This window comes from Aquila chrysaetos, chromosome 3, assembly GCF_900496995.4.
Source record: "Aquila chrysaetos chrysaetos chromosome 3, bAquChr1.4, whole genome shotgun sequence".
Taxonomy (NCBI): domain Eukaryota; kingdom Metazoa; phylum Chordata; class Aves; order Accipitriformes; family Accipitridae; genus Aquila; species Aquila chrysaetos.
Window position 1 is genome coordinate 78,892,844 of NC_044006.1, and position 18,586 is coordinate 78,911,429.

An 18,586-nucleotide genomic window follows, 5' to 3' on the forward strand; every position below is an offset into this window, starting at 1 on the left:
CACACCCGGAGACACCCGGCGCGGCACCTGCCGTGACCCAGACACCCGCGCCCACGGGGCACAGCCCCCTCGCTGCCGCAAATACCCCGACCCGCGGCCAGGGGCCACCCCCACCCACCCCCCAGCCACTGCCATCCGGCACCATGGGTGCACCGGCACCCTGCCGTGACCCACCACACCGGTACCCTGACACCCCCTGCCCCAGCAGCCTGCTGCCCACAGCGCTGCCAGGCCTGCACTAACACCAGCGCTTGCCGTGATGCCGCGCGCCCCTGGTGAAGCCACCTGGCACCGAGACCAGGTGGGCGCCGACAAACCAGCAGCCCCGGCCTTGAGCGCAGACCCTACCCCATGCAGGAACCCACGGACCCCCAACACCCACGCTGACGGACACCCCGAACCAGACACCCAGCACCCACACACCAGCAACAACACCGGCACCCAGCACCTGCAGGTACCCAACAGCCACAGCCACCCAACGCCGGCACTGGCAGGTACCCAACACCTGCCCAGGCACGGCACACGAGTGCCGGCACAGGCACCCAACACCGGCACTGGCAGGTACCAAACGCTCGCCCAGGTACGCCACACCAGCGCCAACACAGACACACAACACCGGCACCAGCAGACACCCAACACCCGCCCAGGCACCCCCCACCAGCAGGTTTCCAGCAGCCTCCAGGACACCCAACACCAGAACACCAACACCCACTGTGCCCTGGCCCCAGCATCCGCGGTACCAAACACAGCAGCGCTGCCCAGCGCCGGCAGCACCCACGCCAGCGCTGACGGGGGACTTGGCACCCTCAGGGACACCCAAAGCAGGACAGCCACCGACACCCACGGCCCGGCGGTACCAAGGGTGCCCCACAGCCGCAGCAGCCACCACAAGCGCAGGCGCCCAACACCAGCCCTGACACCCTTGTCACCCTCGCAGGTGCCGGTGTCGGTGTCACCCAACACGCTCTCTGCTATGGCAGGCACTGACCATCGGTGAGGCACCGGCACAGCCAGTCGCAGAGGTGCCCGGCCGCCCCAGCAGTGTGCATGGCAGGCGCTGCGGCGGTGGGGACACCCCGACACCTAACTGTCCCCACTTCAGCGGCGGTGGCCGGTACTCACAGCATTGAGCTGCGGCAGCGGCGCGGCTCCCTCGGCACCCTCCGACATGGACGCCGGGGACGGGCGGCCACCCCGGGCCGGGAGGCGATGCAGGCACCCACTGCCGACAGCTCGGCGGCAGCACCAACACCCCGTGGTGCCGGTGGCAGGGTGGGGTGACAAGTCCCGTGACGGGGTGACGTCCCCACGGGGCGGCGCGCCCGCCCCAACACCCGACCCCCACCCGCTGACGCAGACATCGAGATGCCCCGGCGCTGACCCACACCACCCCACGCCCCGGCCGCCGCAGCCCCACCGCCGTGCCAACACCGTCGTGCCACAAGCCACCATCGAAGGGACAGCCATGGGGACCACCTGGGGACACGGCACCCATCGCAACCTCCTGATGCCGCCCCAGCTGGCAGCACCTCGCCGAATAGCCGTGCGGCAGCTCCCCTGGCCACGGCCACGGCCACAGCCACGAGCCAGGCCGTGGCACCAGGCAGGTGGCAGGGTGCCCGTGGGTGGCCGATGCCCCACGCCGCCCCGGCTCACGGCACCCACGGCGTTTGGCTGGAGCCCAGTCGATGTGGCAGCTCCCGGCTCTCCAGCCCCACCGGCCGCAGACACCGGGGATGCTCAGCCCCCCGCAGCGGTGCCCCCCCCGCCCCACCCCCCCCCCGGCTGTGCCGCCCTGGGGCGCTCCAGCCCGGCGTGGGAGCGGCCCGGGGACCCCACGTCCACTCGCGGCGGGACCGGCCGCGGGCGCCCGTTCCCTCCGCGGGGGGGGCACGACCCCCCCGCCCCCGCCGCGACCCTCCGCTGAGCCGGGGCCGTGCCCGGGGGCCGGGGGGAGCTCCGGGGCTGCCGGCGCCGTCGGGGCGGGGGGGCAGCCCGGGGCGGGCACGGCGGGAAGAACACCCTACACCCCCCCCCCCCCCGCCCAGGGACCCCCCCGGCTCCCCCCCTCCCTTCCCCGTACCTCCTGGGCCACCAGGCTGGAGATGCGGACGGCGCGGCGGACGCGGCCGCTCTTGCGGTCCCCGTCGGGGCGGTCGCCGCTGTCGCGCCGCGCCGGGGCCATGATCGCGCTCAGCGGGGGGAGCCCCGCGCCGCCCCCCCGCCGCCCCCCATCCCGGCACAGCCGAGCCCAGCCCGGCACTGACCCGAGCTGGCGGCAGATGGAGCGGGGCGGCCGCCCCCCCCCCCCCCCCTCGCCCCTCGCCCCCCCGCCGCCGCGGCCGCCCGCCTCCGCCGGTCCCGCTCCCCGCCCGGCAGCCGCCCGCCCCCACCCCGGCCCCGGCTCCAGCCTCCGCCACTCCCCGCGGGCCCGTCACGCCGCGGGGAGGGACCGGGAACACCCCCCGCGGGGAAACTGAGGCACGGCGGGGGTGGGGCGTGGGGGGGGAGCGGGGGCTGCCGCCAATCCCGGGGGCCCGGCTGCCAGCCCCCTGCCCGTCCCTGGCAGCTGCTGCCTGCAGACCCCCGTCCCCCGAGGGACCCCCCGAGCCCCCGCGGGGACGGCCGCCCCGACGAGGAGGTCGCACAGCCCCGTCTGCTGCGGGCCGGGGATGGGGCCGAGGGGGCTCCTTGGCCGCCACCGGCAGCCCCGGGCTGATTCATGGCACCGCCGGTTCCCGGTGTCCCTGGCTGCCGCCCAGCCCTGGCAGCGAGACCCCGCTGCGCCTGCCCGGCGCCTCTGCCCGCACCCCCGCCGAGGGGTGACCCTGGGGTGCAGCATCCTCACCCAATGGGCACCAGTGGGGCCGGAGCTCAGTGGGACCTGCTTCGTCAAGTGGGGCCTTCCCCACACCCCCCGCCCTTACGCCCACCCACCATCAACGGCCGGCGAGCCCCCGGCGCGCAGCAGCTCCCGGTGACACCCCCTCCCAGCCGGCCGCACCACGGGGCACCCACCAGCCCCGAGCGGGGCTGGGGCTCCCCACAGACGTGCCCAGCTCAGCCCCCCCCCCCAGCCCCCACTGCACCACGGCGGGCGGCGGCAACGCGCTCCACCACCACACCGTGCCGGAGACCAGCTCCCAGCGCGTCAGTCACAGCCAGCGTGGTGCCGGCAGTGCCCAGCCCCAGCTCCACCCTGCCCTGCCGTGGGCAGGGGTCCCTGCCGGAGCAGGCTGGGGGTCCCCAGGGCGGCCACGAGCCACCGGGATGCCGCAGCATCCATCCCTGCACGGCAGCGGGGCCTCGTGCCTCCCCAGCCGCATTGCCCGGCGCCAGCCACCGGCCTGGGCACGCCAGGCCTCGTCCTCATCCCGGCCCCGGCTAACCACACTGCGCCAGCCTGGCGGGCCGGCAGGCCCGAGAGCGCGGTGACCTTGACGGGAGCTGCGGGAGCGGGCGGCACGCGGGCTCCTTTGGCTGCCGTCACTGCGGATGATTCATGGTGCCGCTGCCTGGAAGCCCTGGCCCCCCCCCCGGCACCACCGGCCTGGTGGCTCACCGCACCTGGCCGGGGCTGCCCCACAACCCGCTCGCAGCGTCCTGAGCTCAGCAGCCATCCCCACGCCGCCCGACGGCTGCTCACACCCACGCACGCCCCGTGCCACGCCGGCACACGGTCCACCACGCCGGCACACAGCGTCCCCCGGCTCTGCCCCGGTCCAGCCACGGCAGGCACGCGCCGGGCAGCGGGTGCCTCAGCGGGGACCCCCATCCCGTCCCGGGGAGGCAACGGGTGCTCCCACCCCAGGTAACCCGGCACGGCCGGGGCACGGTTGAGCCCCCCGCCCCGGCACCATGGCGCAGGGCCAGCCCTGGCGAGGGCAGCCGCGTCCCCCCCGTCCACCGGGCACCGCGTGGCGATGGCAGCTGTGGGCAGGAGGGAATGACCGAGGCGTGGTGCAGGCAGCTGCCTGCCCGCACAGCAGCAGCCACCACAGCATCGGAATTAATTACACAGCAAAGGCAATCAGGACGCTTGGCTCGTTAGCGTGCTGGAGAGGAACCGGGAAGGCCAGCCAGCGCATTGCAAGGGGTGGGGAGAGAGGTTTGGGGGGGGGGGGGCCAGCCCTGCGGGGCCGGGGTCCCCCACCCCACAGAGGGGTCCCCAACCCCACAGAGGGTCCCACGGCTTCTCCGGCACCTGGCGAAGGGAGCGGGGCTGGGTGCCCACCCCGGTACTCCCGGGAGAGGAGACCCAGGAGCAGGGCACAGAGCTGCCCGTGGGAACGGGGGGGTCCCACATGGGGCCCCCCTCACGTGTGCGAGCAGACGCGTGGCAGGGGTGGGGGGGCCGGGGCTGCTCAGGGACTGGGAGCGCAGGCAGATGCACCCGGGCAGCTCCATCCCATGCCAGCTGCCGGGGTCCCTGGGGAGAAGTGATGGCGTGGGGCTGCCCCGGGGGGGCTTGGGGACAAGGCAGAGGGGAAGGGGAGAGAACCCTCTCCCCGTCCCCTCTGTCTTGTCCCCAAGCCCCCCCGGGCAGCCCTCCCGGCAGGGATGGATGGGGGTCTTCGGAGCCCACCGGCCCCTGGCAGCTTTCAGTTCATTAGCAGGAGTCAGAATCAGGGAGTAATTAAGCAGCAGCCGCCGCCTGCTCCCTGCAGCCAGATGGCAGTTACACAACGTGCCAAGGATTAGCCGCTACCGCCAGCCCCCCGGCACCCCGGGCACAGCAAGCCGGCGGCCCGGGGCAGCCTACCGAACACCGGGGCTTGCGCCTGCGCTGGGACGGAGCCGGGGCAGAGGGTCACCACAGTCTGGGGGGGGGTGCCTGTCCTGCGCTCCCCACTGGGAATCCCCCGGGGACCCTATGGGGTCCGTCCCAGCCGCGTGCTACCCAGCCATGGCACCCATCCCCATGCCCCGGCACAGGGAGCGCCGCAGCCAGGACCACCCCGGCCGATCTCCCCGAGGAAAGTGACAGGGACCCTCCTGATCCCACGGGGTGGGGGACAACGGCCACACCGCACAGCCAGCGACGACCCGCGCCTCGCCTGCCCTGGCATGCCCTGCTCGAGCCGGTCCCTCCGGCACCCTGCCAGGCAGGGGCACCCCAGGCCCCCCGCCATGCCCTCAGCCCCCTCCTGCAGCCCCCAGCCCCTCGCAGCACCTCCCTGCGAGCCCCAGCACTGTCCTGCACACTCCAGCATCACCCTGTGAGCTCCAAGCACCATCCTGCGAGCTCCAAGCACCTCCTGGTGAGCTCTGGCATCATCCCGCAAGATCCAGCATTGCCCTGTGAGCTCCAGCATCATCCGGCAAGCTCAGCACCTCCCTGCGAGCTCCAGCACCTCCATGCGAGCTCCAGCATCATCCCACAAGATCCAGCATCGCCCTGCGAGCTCCAGCACCTCCCTGCGAGCTCCAGCACCTCCCTGCAAGCCCCAGCATCATCCTGCAAGCTCCAGCATCATCACACAAGCTCCAACGCTTCCTTGCGAGCTCTGGCAGCCAGCTGCCATGCAGAGCATCCTCTGGGCTCTGGCCATGCCCTGAGCACTGCCCGGCCACCTCCGGCACCACCCGGCCACCTCCGTCGGCTGGCGGCGTGGTGGGCGCCCGTGGGCTCACCTGGGTGACCTTCTCGGTGACGTTGTGGGTGCGGTCCTTCAGCTTGGTGGGGGCGATGATCTCCTTCTCGCCGGGCGGCGCGGCCAGGAAGGCGTCCGCCTTGAAGTCCACGAAGTTGAGGGTGATCTGGGGGATCTTGCTGATGGCCCGGTAGCGCATCAGGTCCGAGTCGGAGGTGGAGTTCAGCAGGGCGCTCCGGACGTTGTTCATGGCCCCTGGGCAGGGGAACCGTCACCACGGGGGGGCCACGGCCCTGCTGTCCCCCGGGGTGGGGGTCCCACGGCAGCCGAGGAGAGCCCTGGGGTGGGGGGGGGGGGCCCACAGCAGGCGAGGGTTGCGGGCAGCCCTGGGGCAGGGAGCACCCCCAGCCAGGCGCTGCAGGACCGCAGCCCGCCAGCTTGCTATCGTTTACCGTTAATGTAATTATTTTCCCCTTCCCTAATGTGCTTAGCCGGATTGGGGGTTAACGAGGCAATTGCTGCCGCTCCGGCGCTGCGAGGGGATCAGGGGCTGCAGCAGGTGGGGCTGGGCGCTGCCGGGGGGGCAGGGGGCTGCGGGACAGGCTGGGGGTGTAAGGCCCCCGCCTGGGATGGGCTGGGAGGGGAGTTGAGCTCCCCGGCCCTGCGTGGTGGAGCTGGGCAGGGGGTGCGTACCAGGCAGCCGGGCAGAGCAGCTGCACCAGGGTGGCCACGGGCTCCCTGTCAGGCGGGGGGGCTTGGCGCTGTGCGGGGGCCTCGGTGCCATGTGGGGGGCTCAGGGCTGCCCTGGCCCACCCCGCGCTGGGTGACGGGGGGAGGCCCACCAGGTGCCGGAGCCGCCGGCAGCATGGAACATTACAGCGATGAGGAGCCTGACAGTGACGAGTGCTGCGGTGGCCCCGTGCCGGCACTGCTGCCGAACTGCCGGCGGCTCCCTCCGGCTGCGGCTGACAGCTGCCCCGGCGACCTGCGCGCCAGGAGATGGCCCTGGCCCTAACGAGCTGCCAGCCCCAATGACTTCACCCCACGGCCGCACACTGCGCCGGGGCGAGAAGCTGCGGGTGCCGGCACTGGTGCGTGCAACGCTCGCGGTGTGCCGGCGGCGCCGTACCGGTGCTGGAGCCGCGGTGCATGCTGGCGCCGGTGCTGGCGTGGCGGTTGTGGCAGCGCTTCTCGCCCTCGCCCTTCATGGTCTCGATGTCGTCGACGGAGGAGGCGCGGCGCACGCTGTGGACGCTCTCGCGGGAGCGGCTGCGCGCCAGGCTGCAGTTGGAGAAGGCGGCGTGCAGGGCCAGGCGGTCGGCGCGCGGCGAGGAGTGGGTGACGGGCGGCTCGGGGGGGCCGTCCCCCATCAGCGCCGCCTGGTCCTCGGGCTGGGCCCCCCCCCGGGCAGCTGGGCTCCAGCGAGGAGGTGGCCTCCTCGGGGCCGGACTCGCTGCTCTGCTTGGAGAAGTCGACGACGACGGCGTCGGGCGGCTCCTGCGGCAGCGACTGCTTGCTGCCCGCCAGCGCCAGCAGCGCCGGCAGCTTCAGCCTGAAGGACTTGCTGCGCCCTGGATGGAGGAAGGGGCAGGATCGGGGTCGGGCGCTGCCCGCCGGCAGCCGGGGCACCCGCTGCCCTCGCCATGTGCCGTGCGGCACGGCGCTTTCGGCAGGGCCCGGCACCTGGGACGCGGGGTTTCCAGGAGCGGGGTCAGCGTGGCCCCGGTGGGACCCGGTGCCACACCTGGCATGGCGGTGCCGGCACAAGTCCCACCCCGTGCCCCGGCGCCAGCCCTACCTGCGGGGAACCAGTTGGCGGGGGTGACCCAGTGGTTGGTGTCCTTGTCGGGCGAGCCCGGGCGCTCCTTCTCCATCACCACCTCGAAGTTCAGGATGAACATGATGACAGCCCCATCCTCATTCTTCACCGGCACCACGTCCACCAGGCACAGGAAGCAGCTGCCTGCAGAAGGGGGCTCAGCACCGCGGCGGCACAGGTCCCCCATCCCTGCTGGGCACCCCCCTCCTGCCCCCCCACCCTGGGGGGCAAGAACTTGCTGACTCGGCAGAGTGCCAGCCCTGCTGCAGCTGCATCATGGGGGGAAACTCAGGCACGAGAGGGTGGGAGGGGCCTAGTTTCCCCAACATCCCCCAAAACGCCCCAGGGACCATGCAGGGTGACAGGCAGAAGCCATGGGGGGGGGGGCAGCGCTGGGGGCAGTCAGGGTGCCGGGCCAGGCTTAAGCCGCTCAGAACTTGTTAACAGCTGCAGCGTTAATCCTGCTGTTGCAGCTGGGAGCTCAGCTGGGCTGGGGGGGCCGGGGGCAGCCCGGGGTAACCTCTCCTGCATAGGGATGGGGCAGCATCCTGCACCCCCCAGCACCCTGCCGTGGGGCCAGCCGCAGCCATCGCTCCTCGCCCTGGGGGGGGTCCCCATCCACCCCAGGGGCTGATGGGGGGAGGTGTCTCTGCAGCCCCCCCACCACACAGCAACCCCAGCCCCTCCCTGGCACCTGCAACGGCTGCAGCAGGACACGGGATGGGGGACAAGTGTGTGACACCAGGGCGCTGCATCATCCCCACACTGCTCCCCTGAGCCACGGCCCCTGCTGCACCCCCACACGGCATCCCCCCGCCAGCAGCGGGCCCGGCAGCTTGTGCCAGGGAGCCCGGCATGGTGGCCGCCAGCTGGCACCGGCACCGGCACCGGCCCCAACCCGGCATGGGGAATCCCTGCCCGCACACGGGGCTGTGGGCAGGGGGCCAGCGCAGCAGGAGGCGTGCGGCACGACAGCGCGGTATGGCACGGCACGGCACGGCACGCCACAGGCCGCAGCGGGGTCCCCGGCTGGGCCGCCCGCTGCGGGGGGATTAGCAGCACCAACACATGGCCGCCCCGCGCCGCCGGCAGCTTTTCTTCATCCTCGCCCACCCGGTCCCCGGCTCCCGCGGGAAATCCTAATCACCCTGATCCCCTCGGGCTGCCGGGACACGCGCCAGCACCGGCACCGGGCGCCCCCGGTCCTCCCGCCCGCGGCTGCCCCATCCCGCTGCCCACCGGGGTCAGACCCCGGGGCAGGGACGGTGGCGGGACCCCCCACGCCGGCTGCACGCACCTCACCTTGCTGCTGGCGGGGCCTCCAGGCGGGGGGGTCAGGGTCCCACGGCACCTGCCCCACGCGCCCCCGGGGCTGCAGGCACGCGGACCCCCACCCCACGTGGGCCAGGAAAGCGCGGGGGGGGCCCGAGCCCGGCCGTGGTCTCGGCCACCCCAGGTCACAAAGGGGACCCCCCCGGAGTGCGGCCCCCCCCCCCCCCCGGCCACCCCCCCGGCACCGCCGCCAAGCTCAGGGGCTGCGGCCCTTGGCACCGCTGCAGCCGCCGCGCCGGCTTTATGCCTAAATATGGCTGCGGGCAGCAGCCGCTGGCGCCGCGGGACGGCCACGCCACGCCACGCCATGCCACGCCACGCGCTCCGGGGTCCCGGTCCGTCCTCTGTGGCCGCCGGCCAGCCCCGGCCCCGGCCAGCCCCTGCCACCGGGCTCCCCGTGGGGAAACGGGGTGCGGGGCTTTGGGGACAGGACCGTTTCGGGGCGCAGGGGGGATGGGGGATGCCCTGGTGGGGTGCGGGGCTCGGGGCACCGAAACACTGGACCCACCCGTGCCAGGTACCAGCCTGGGGGAAGAGGTGGGGGCTGCGCTGAGTTCCCTGCCCTGCACAGCGTCCCACGACCCCCACAGCATCCCCCCGCATCACCCAGCCCCACACACGTCACCCCCTCACCCTGTCCCCCTTCACTGGCTGTGCCCCCCCCCCCCGTTGTGCCCCCCCCCCGCCGCCAGCGCCCTGCTCAGCCCGGGACAGACCCCGCACCAGGGGCTGCACCAACTGGCTGCCCCCCGCCCCAGCAGAACTGGGGGGCTCCTGCACACCCCCCCCGGCCATCGGGGACCCCAGCTACGAGTGACAGGGACCGAATGTGCCCCGCGGGGAAGGGAGGGGGGGCAGCCCCCCTGCTCAGGGTGTGCCCTGCACCCCAAACGCACCCACACGCCTCCAGCCCTGCGCCCCCCCCCCACCCCACACACTCCATCCCCGCTCCCCCCCCCCACCCTGCACCCCCAGCACCCCCCGCACCCCCACTCCAAACTCCCACCCCCCCCAGCCCCGCTCCGGCCGGGGCTGCGCTGCTCCCCGCGACCGCCGGGGGGCAGCACCGGGACCCCCGCACCGGGACCCCCGCACCACCCAGCCCACCCCATCCCCACACCCCACCCTGCACCCCACTGCCCCGGGCACCCCAAGCACCCCACCCCCCCGCCGCCCGCCCCGCCACCCTGCACCCCGCAGTGCGCCGTGCACCCCCACATCGTGCAGCACACTCTCCGCACCCTGCACCCCCGCACCCTGCACCCCCGCACCGCAACACGCACCCCCACGCAGCGCACCTCACCCTGCAGCCTGCACTGCACCCTGCAGCCCACCCTGCGCACCCTGCACCCCCCCAACCCTGCACCCCGCGCCGCACACTCCGTACCGCACCGAGCACCCCATGGCACAGCTTAGCCCGCACTGAGCACCCCCGGCTGCACAGCACCCACCGTGCGGTGCCGCAGGACCCCCCCCTGCTCTGCACCCCGGTGCTGTGACCAGAGGGCCGGCCAGCTACCCCAGACACGTCACCGCTCCCCCACGCTGCCCCACACAAACCCCACTGGGATCCCCGTTCCGCGCTGCCCCGGGCATGGGGTCCCCCCAGGACACCCCCCCCCCCCCTCTCTGAGACACCCCGTGTCGGCGTTGGCACACTTCTGCCACCCCTGCAGAGCCGAGACCACCGGCACCCGGCTGGGCTCCTGCACCGCGGCCAGGGCACGACCTTGCCTGGGCAGCCCCGGCAGCGCCGGCGGGAGCTGAGATGTCCCGATGCTCCTCACCAGCCCTCCCGGCCCGTGGCCACCGACCTGCCAGCACGGTGCCCACGGTGGGGCTTGGCCGGGCTGGGGAAGCCCTGCCGGCACGGTGGGAGCGCCCACACCGAGATGTGCCAGCTCATGCTGGGCAGGCCGGGACTGGGGGCCTGATCCGGCTCCTTCGAGCCCTCGGCCTGGCTCCCAGCCCGTGCCGACGGCCAGGGACACACGCTGCTGCAGCCGTCCCCGGCCCCAGGTAACCCCAAGGCCATGGGCAGTGGGGCGTCTCTGCCCCCTCCCTGGCCCCCCCCTTGCCGCAGACGCGGCGCAGCACCGCGGTGGCCGCCCTGGTGAGCCCAAGGCTGTCCCTCCAGGGACACGGCTCCCCCACAGCTGCCGTGACCTTCCGGCGTCCCCGGCAGCGCCAAGGCTGTATAAACAACGTCGCTCAAAACTAATGGCTGCAGCAGCGGCTGGCGACGCGGCGGGGCCCAGCCGGCTCCCCACAGAACCACACAACCGCAGCCCAGGGCCGTGCCGCGACAGGCTGTACGGGTGCTGCCGGGGCAGAGGAGCAGGGTTCAGTGCCGCAGCACGACCGCGAGGGCACCCCACGGGGTGAGCGATGGCAGCCGCTCCAGGGATGCGCTGGGGCTGCCGGGGCCCAGCCGTGACGCCGGAGCCAGGGGCGGCGGGGTCCCTGCCCCGTGGTGTCTGGGGGGGTCCAGGTGCTCGGGGTCCCCTGGCGCAGCGAAGGGCCAGGCACGGTGCAGCAGGTGGGACCCCTCCTCCCGAGCACCCCTCGCCTGCTCTCGCAGCGCAGCCGGCAGCACCCCCCCCCCCCCGTGCTAGCCCCGCGGTGGCAGGTGGCACCGGCACACTGCTGGCACAGAGCTGTGCCCGGCAGGGAGAGGGGACGCCCGTGAGCAGCACCGCCACAGCCCTGGCAGCCAGGACCCACTGCAACAGCCCCCGGGCATGGGGCGGGTCTGTGGGTATAGGAAAACCCCATATCCTGGGGTCGGACACCACTGGGGGGTCCCGCTGCCTCCAACGCTGCTCCTCCCTGCTCCCCTGCCCCACGGTGCTCTGCCCCACGGGCAAGGGCAGCCAGTTCCCTGCGGAGCCCCCCCCCCGCCCCCCCTGCCAGGGGAGGTCCCGGCCACAGCGGGGAGGGTTAAGGAGCAGCTCCCGGGTCACCGCATGCACCCGCTGCCGCCACCACCTATAAATATCCCATCGGAAACACCGCACTCCCCAGGGAGGTGGCGCGGGCAGCGCTGCCGCAGCACCAGCCACCCCCGCCGGCACCGGCCGCTGCACGCCCCGGGGTGCCCCCACCGACCCACGGGCAGGGGAAGCCCCATCCCCACGCCAGGGCCAGGGCAGCTGGAGGGAGCTGCCCCCCTCCCCGGGTTAGCCCTGAAATCTGGGACAGAGCCAGGCCCTAGGCTGGGCACCCCCCCCCGCATGACTCCCAGGACCCCACACCCTTCCTCCCTACGGGTCCCACAGCAGCACCCAAGAGCCCAGGCTGGGGAGGGGGCTGGCAGGGCGCTGGGACCCCCTACACTGCTCAGGGTGGGGTGGTGGGGGGCAGCTGGGTCACCCTGCTGTAGCACTGCCTTGGGAGCCTGGCCCCCCCAGGCTTAGTGCCAGGGGAGGGGGGGGGGCCGTGGGAGCATGAGCCAGGGGAAGACCCCCCTGTTGGCCTGAGGGCAGCAGCCCCCTGCCTGGCCCAGGACAGGGCCCAGGGCAGGGGGGCCCCAGGGACACAGACCCCATTCCCACCCTCTCCCCCCACAGGGGCTGGAGATGCAATGCCTCATCCCACCCAGGCTGGGAGGGGGGAGTGGGGGCAGAGCACCCCCGGGGTCAGAGGCATCCCTGGGTTCCCCCAGGGCACCCAGGGCTGCTGGCTCAGCCTGCCAGCGCCAATGCTGCCCAGAGCCAGCGCCGGAGGCACGATGCACAGGCAGCTGGCACGCAGGAGCCGGTCATGGACGCTGCCTGGGAGCGCGGCAGCTGGGGGGATCCCAGCAAGGGCCTGGGCAGGAGCATGAGCCCCGTCCCCGTCTGCTGGCACACGGCAGCCAGCAAGCGATGGGCAGGGTGATTAGCACAGCCCTAACGAGGACTCCTGCCCCAGCAGGGCTGCCCGCGCTGCCGGGAGGGAGCAGCCACGTGCTGCCTGCGCCCTGCCAGCCCACGGCGCCACGCACGGGTCCAAAGGGCACCGGCACCAGATGCACCCGCCTCGCTGCCGTGGCCCCGGCTGCCAGCCCTGGCTGTGCCAGGCACCGCGGCACGCAGCTGCCCAGGCAGCACCGCAGAACTGCAGCCAGCTACAGCAGGACGGGGCCAGGGCAGGGACCAGGGTCTTCCCCCATGCTCCCCCCACCCCAGCTCAGTCCCTGGAGCCCCTGGCAGCTGCCCCAGCCCCAGCCGGACCCGCTGGCGCTCCGTGCCCCAGAGGCCAGGCAGCACTGGGGAGCCAAAGCCGTCGTGGCTCCACGTGGCGGCTGCCGGCAGAGCCAGCGTGGGGCCGGCAGCTGGGAACCAGCTTTGTTTACTCTGTGCGCCGGAACCGGGGCCGGGTGCCGAGAGCTGGAGACAGCTGCCATGAGAGCCGGGACACCTGGTGCAGGCACCGGCAGGGCCGCAACATGGGACATCCCCGGCACCGCCAACGCGGGGCTGCCGGTGCTGGCCCCAGCCCAGGCACTGCGGGGCCCAGCACCCACCTGCCCGCACAGTCACCCGGCGCAGGGACCCCTGGGACCGGCAGCACTGGAGCGAGGTGAGGGACACAGCACAGCCCTGGTCCCCAGCCTGGCCGATGACCCCCACGCACACCCCCACCGGGACGGCAGCACCATGACGCCCAACGCAGGCTTGAGCCCCATGGCCCCGAAAGCTCGCTCCGGGGCTGGTCACAGTCCAGCACCCATGTCCTGCCCAGCCGTGGGGCAGCCATAGGGCAGCTGGACCCACAGGACAGGGCAGGCTAAGTGGCTGCCGGCAGGGCAGGAGCTGGCCTGGGCCAGCGAAGCCACGCAACAGAGCAAAGGCAGGGCAGGATAGGGTCTGCCCCCACCCCCATTGCCCCCTTCCCGGCACTCAGACCACAATGCCCCAAATCGTGGCCCCCCCCCACTGCTCCCCATCTCCTTGGCCTTGCTCCCAGGCAATGCGGTGCCTCTGCACCCCAAAGCACCCCCCCGCTACAGTGCCCTGCCACAGGTAACAGCACACCGTTCCCACCCCACAGCCCCAGCCCCACGGCCCGTGGCTTCCTGGCACCGCAGCCGGCAGCCCCCGGCACCATCGCCCTGCTGGGAGCCATAGCAGCAGCCGGGGAGGGCTGTGGACCGCCGGCGGTGCCGGTGGGGCAGCACAAACCCCCACCCCCGGGGCCAGACGTGCTGCCCCGGCACTGCCCCTCAGCACACAGGCACCAGCCACGGGTGCCAGGCTCCCACCCACGCCGGCACCACGTGCCACCCACGACGCGGCGGGGCACGGCACGACTGATGGATGGGCACGGCGCAGCCACCCGCCTCGGCGGGCCGTTAACTCAAGGGTCTGTCTGCCCGTGATGGATGGCCGCCTTCGCCCCCGTGCAAATAACCGTCAATCTCCGCCGGCCACGGCGGCGCGGGTCCCTACCGTCCTTGCGGTAGAAGCAGATCTCCACCTTGCGCTCCTCGGCGCCCAGCAGCGCCTGGGCGATCTGGGCGGCGGCGCCGCGCTGGGTGCGGGGCCCGTGGAGGAAGTCGCAGGTGCTGGGCTTCTGCATCACCTCCGCCCGCGAGTACCCGCACAGCTGGCAGAAGCCGTCGTTGCAGTAGATCACCGCGCAGTTCTCCACCCGGGCGTTGGCGATGATGAACTTGCGGCCTGGGGGAGAGGGGATGATCAGCCCCGTGCCTCCCCACCAGCCCGGTGCCCCACGGGGAAGCTTCGCTCCGTCCATCCGTCCACCCGCACGTCCATCTGCCCGTGGCTCTGGGCTCCCAGTGACCAAACACCCCGCAAGCCGCCCCGCTCGCTCCCCGGGGACCCCCCCAAGCCGCCGCTGGCACCGGCACCGCGGGAACCCCACCACCAACCACCAGCCCACCCGGGCCAGACCGGCCCTCCCCAAGGCACGACGCTGCCGCGGCACCCCCGGCACACGGCCTGTCCCCCGGTGTGGCGATGCCCCGCAGCCTAGCCCCGTGGGGTGGCATCACCCGTGTGCCGCTCCGCCGTCCCCACCGAGGACGCTCTGGGCCTGACCCCAGAAAGGCGCCGGGGCCCCCCGGCAGAGGGAAAACAGCGTCTCCCTGCCAAAACGCGCTGCCTGCACACCAGCTGCCGGGTGTCCGCCACTGCCCGGCGTGGCGGGTCGGGGAGGCCGCGGGCTGGCCGGGATCCCTGCCGGCTGAGCGACGGCCACGGCGCCCGAGCCGGCGGCCGAGGCCCCATCACCGCTGGCGCTCAACTCCCCTGGGGGACCGGGGGGACCCCACGGCACCCCGACACCGCGGCCCTGGGGCCGGGGGGGGGGCCAGGGGAGGTGGTGACACCGCTCTGCTGCGCTTGTCACCTGCGCCCCAAACCCACCCCGGAGCCACAGGCGCCCCCGCCACCCCCAGCCCCGGCCCCCGGCGGCACCGGCCCCCCACCCCACCACCACCCCCGGTCCCCGTGCCTCCCCCCGCCCCGGTGCCCACTCACTCTGCCCCTCGAACTTGCGGATGATGGTGTCCAGGAAGGTGTTCTGGGGGGCGACGTGCCCCCGCCGCACCGGCATGCTGCCCGGCCCATGGGGCAGCGCCGCCGCCCGCTCCGCTCCGCCGGGCCCCGGGGAAGGCGGGGGGGGGGCCGGGGGGGGGAGGCGGCCCCGCGCCGCGGGGGGTCCCGCTGCCCTTGAGCCAAGGACGGCGCCGGCGGGGCGGCTGCGGCGGGGGGGGCGCGGCCCGGCCCGGCTCGGCCCCGGGCCCGGCTCAGCCCCGGGATGCCGGGCGGGCGCGCAGGGGTTAAGGCTGGGCCCTCCCCCGCCCGGTGCCCGCCGGTCCCGGACCCTGCCCGCCCGGTGCCGGTGCCGGTGCCGGTGCCGGTGCCGGTGCCGGTGCCGGTGCCGGTGCCCCCCCCCTCCGCCCCCCGGCTCTACCCGCTCGGTGCGCGCCGCGGCGGGCGCAGCATCGGCCTTATTTAGTCAAGGAGCGGCTGGGGGGGATGGAGCCCCCGCCCCCGCCCCGCCCGGCGGGGTTCGGCCCGGACCGGCTCGGCTCGGCTCGGCTCAGCTCAGCACGGCTCGGCCCGGCGGGGCTCAGCTCAGCTCGGCTCGGCCGGCTCGGCCCGACCCGGCCCGGCTCGGCTCGGCTCGGCTCGGCTCGGCTCAGCCCGGCGGGGCTCGGCGGGCGGCGGCGGGCGCTGCGTGTTGACAGCCGGGCCCGTGGGGCGGGGCGAGCGCGGCCGCAGCCAATGGCCGCGGCGGTGGGGAGCGGAGGGGGGAGCGCCCGGGGGCCCCCCCGCCACGCCCGGCCCCGGGGCGACGATCGGGCCGGGCCGGGCCGGCCCCCCCCCCCCCCCCCCCCCGTCCCGGGGGTCCTCCCGGCCCCGCCTCCCCGAGGTCCCGCCCCCGCCGAGCGGCCCCCGGTCCCGGTGTCGGTGCCGGCCAGGTCCCAGTCCCAGTTCCAGTCCTGGTGCTGGTCCAAGTCCCAGTTCGGTCACGGTCCTGGTCCCAGTCCCAGTACTTGGTCCCAGCCCCAATCACAGTCCCCGTTGTAATTCTAGTCCCAGTCCCGGTGCTGTGTCTGAGTTCCGGTGCTGGTCCTGGTTGCAGTCCTAGTCCCAGTCCTGGTCCCCATCCCAGTGCTGGTCCCAGTCCAGTCCCAGTCCCAATTGCAGTTCCAGCCTCAGTCCCAGTGCCGGTCCCTGTCCCAGTCCCAGTGCCGGTCCCGGTCCTAGTCCCAGTCCCTGTCCTTGTTCCGTCACAGTCCCAAACCCCATCCTGGTCCTGCTCCTAGTCTCAGTCCCAGTCCACTCCAGATCCCAGTCCCAGTCCCGGTCCCACTGCCAAACTTGGTCCCAACCCCAGTGCTAGTCCTGATACTGGTCCCAGTCCCAGTCCAGTTAAGTCCATTTCCAGTTCCGGTCCCAGTCCTGGTCCCAGATCTGGTCCCAGTCCCAATCTCAGTACTGGTCCTGGTGCTGGTTCCACTATCAGTCCCAGTCCCAGTCCCGGTGCTGTGTCTTAGTTCCAGTGCCAGTCCCAGTTGCAGTCATAGTCCCAATCCCAGTGCTGGTCCTGGTGCTAGTCCCAGTTCCAGTTCCAGTCCCAATCCAGTCCTGTCCAATCCAGTCCCAGTCCCAGTTCAGCTCCAGTCCCAGTGACAGCCCCAGTCCCAGTTCAGCTCCAGTCCCAGTCCCAGTCCCAGTGCTGCTGCCAGTACTGGTCCCAGTGCTGTTCACAGTCCAAATCCAGTCTCTGTCCCAGTCCCTGTCACAGTCCCAGTCCCAGTGCTGGTCCAGATGCTGATCCCAGTTCCCATCCCAGTTCCAATCCTGGTGCTGGTCCAAGTCCCAGTTCAGTAACGTTCCTCGTCCCAGTCCCAGTGTCGGTCCCAGTCCCAGTCCTGGTTGCAGTCCCAAACCCAGTCCCCACTGTAATTCCAGTCCCAGTACCAGTCCTGGTGCTAGTCCCATTGCTGGTCCCAATCCCAGTGCTGGGTACCAGTCCCAGTCCTAGTCCCAGTGCTGGTCCAAATCATGGTGCTGGTCCTGGTGCTGGTCCCATTCCCTGTTCCAGTCCTAGTCCCAGTCCCTGTCCCAGTCTGGGTCCCGGTTCCAGTCCTGCTCCAGTCCAGTCCCAGACCAGTCCCAGTCCAGTCCAGTTCTAGTCCCAGTCCCAGTCCCAGTCCCACTCCCAGTGCTGTGTCTCAGTTCCAGCGCCGGTCCCAGTTGCAGTCCTAGTCCCAATCTTGGTCCCAGTCCCAGTGCTGGTCCTGGTGCTGGTCCCAGTCCCAATTCCAGTCCCAGTTCCAGTCCCAATCCCAATCCCAGTCCTAGTTTTGGTCCAATACCTGTCCTTGTCCCAGTCCCAGTTCCAGTCCCATCCCAGTCCCAGTCCCCATCCCAGTCCTGCTCCTAGTCTCAGTCCTGGTCCCAGTCTCGGTCCCAGTCCAGTCCAGGTCCCAATCCTAGTCCCAGTCTCAGTGCCAATCTCTGTCCCGATCCCAGTGCTGGTCCCAGTGCAGGTTCTAGTATCAGTCCGATTCCCAGTCTGAATCCCAGCCCCAGTATTGTGTCTCAGTTCTGGTGCCGGTCCCAGTCCCCGTCCCAGTCCCAGTCCTGGTCCAATCCCAGTCCCGGTCCAATCCCAGTCCCAGTCCCAATCCCAGTTCCAGTCCCAGCCCCAGTCCTGGTCCAATCCCAGTCCCAGTCCCAGTCCCAATCCCTGTCCCAGTTCCTGTCCCTGTCCCAGTCCCAGTCCCAGTGCTGGTCACAGTCCCAGTCCAGTCCAGTTCCAGTGCTGGTCACAGTTCCAATCCAGTCCAGGCCCAGTCCAGTCCAGTTCCAGTTCCAGACTCAGTCCTGGTCCCAGTTCTGGTTCCAGTCCCAGTCCTGGTCCCAATCTCAGTGCTGGTCCCGGTGCTGGTTCCAGTGCCAGTCCCAATCGCAGTCCTGGTGCTGTGTCTCAGCTCCAGTGCCAGTCCCAGTTCCAATCCTAGCCCCAGTCTTGGTCCCTGTCCCAGTCCAGACCCAGTCCCAATTCCAGTACCAATTCCAGTCCCAGTTCCAGTTCCAGTCATTGTCCCAGTTCCAGTCCCAGTCCCAGTCCCTGTCCCCATCCAGTTCCAGTCCCAGTCCTTGTCCTGGTCCCATCTCAGTGTCAATCTCAGTCCCAATCCCAGTGCTGGTCCCGGTGCTGGTCACAGTCCCAGTCCAGTCCAGCCCCAGTCTCAGTCTCAGTCTCAGTCAGTTCCAGTTCCAGTTCCAGTTCCAGTTCCAGTCCCAATCCCAGTCCCACTCCCAGTCCAATCTCTGTCCCTGTCCCAGTCCCAGTTCTGGTCCCAGTCCAGGTCCTG

At 72.3% G+C, this 18,586-nt stretch overlaps 2 protein-coding genes across 2 annotated transcripts in view; one reads left to right on the forward strand and one right to left on the reverse strand.

Annotated features, from left to right (window-relative positions):
• KCNH2 (potassium voltage-gated channel subfamily H member 2) overlaps positions 1-15,775 on the reverse strand; it is a 28,121-nt gene extending 12,346 nt beyond the window's left edge. The window contains 6 exon segments of the mRNA XM_030008094.1: positions 5,635-5,849; positions 6,724-6,982; positions 6,984-7,165; positions 7,393-7,557; positions 14,178-14,408; positions 15,231-15,775. Of these exon segments, the coding sequence (XP_029863954.1) occupies positions 5,635-5,849; positions 6,724-6,982; positions 6,984-7,165; positions 7,393-7,557; positions 14,178-14,408; positions 15,231-15,306 (1,128 nt within the window). The 5' untranslated portion in view covers positions 15,307-15,775.
• LOC115339292 (BCL-6 corepressor-like protein 1) overlaps positions 15,511-18,586 on the forward strand; it is a 3,220-nt gene continuing 144 nt past the window's right edge. Inside the window, exons 1-4 of the mRNA XM_030009014.1 lie at positions 15,511-15,606; positions 16,931-17,228; positions 17,466-17,755; positions 18,103-18,580. Of these exons, the coding sequence (XP_029864874.1) occupies positions 15,511-15,606; positions 16,931-17,228; positions 17,466-17,755; positions 18,103-18,580 (1,162 nt within the window). The remainder of the gene's footprint in view (positions 15,607-16,930; positions 17,229-17,465; positions 17,756-18,102; positions 18,581-18,586) is intronic.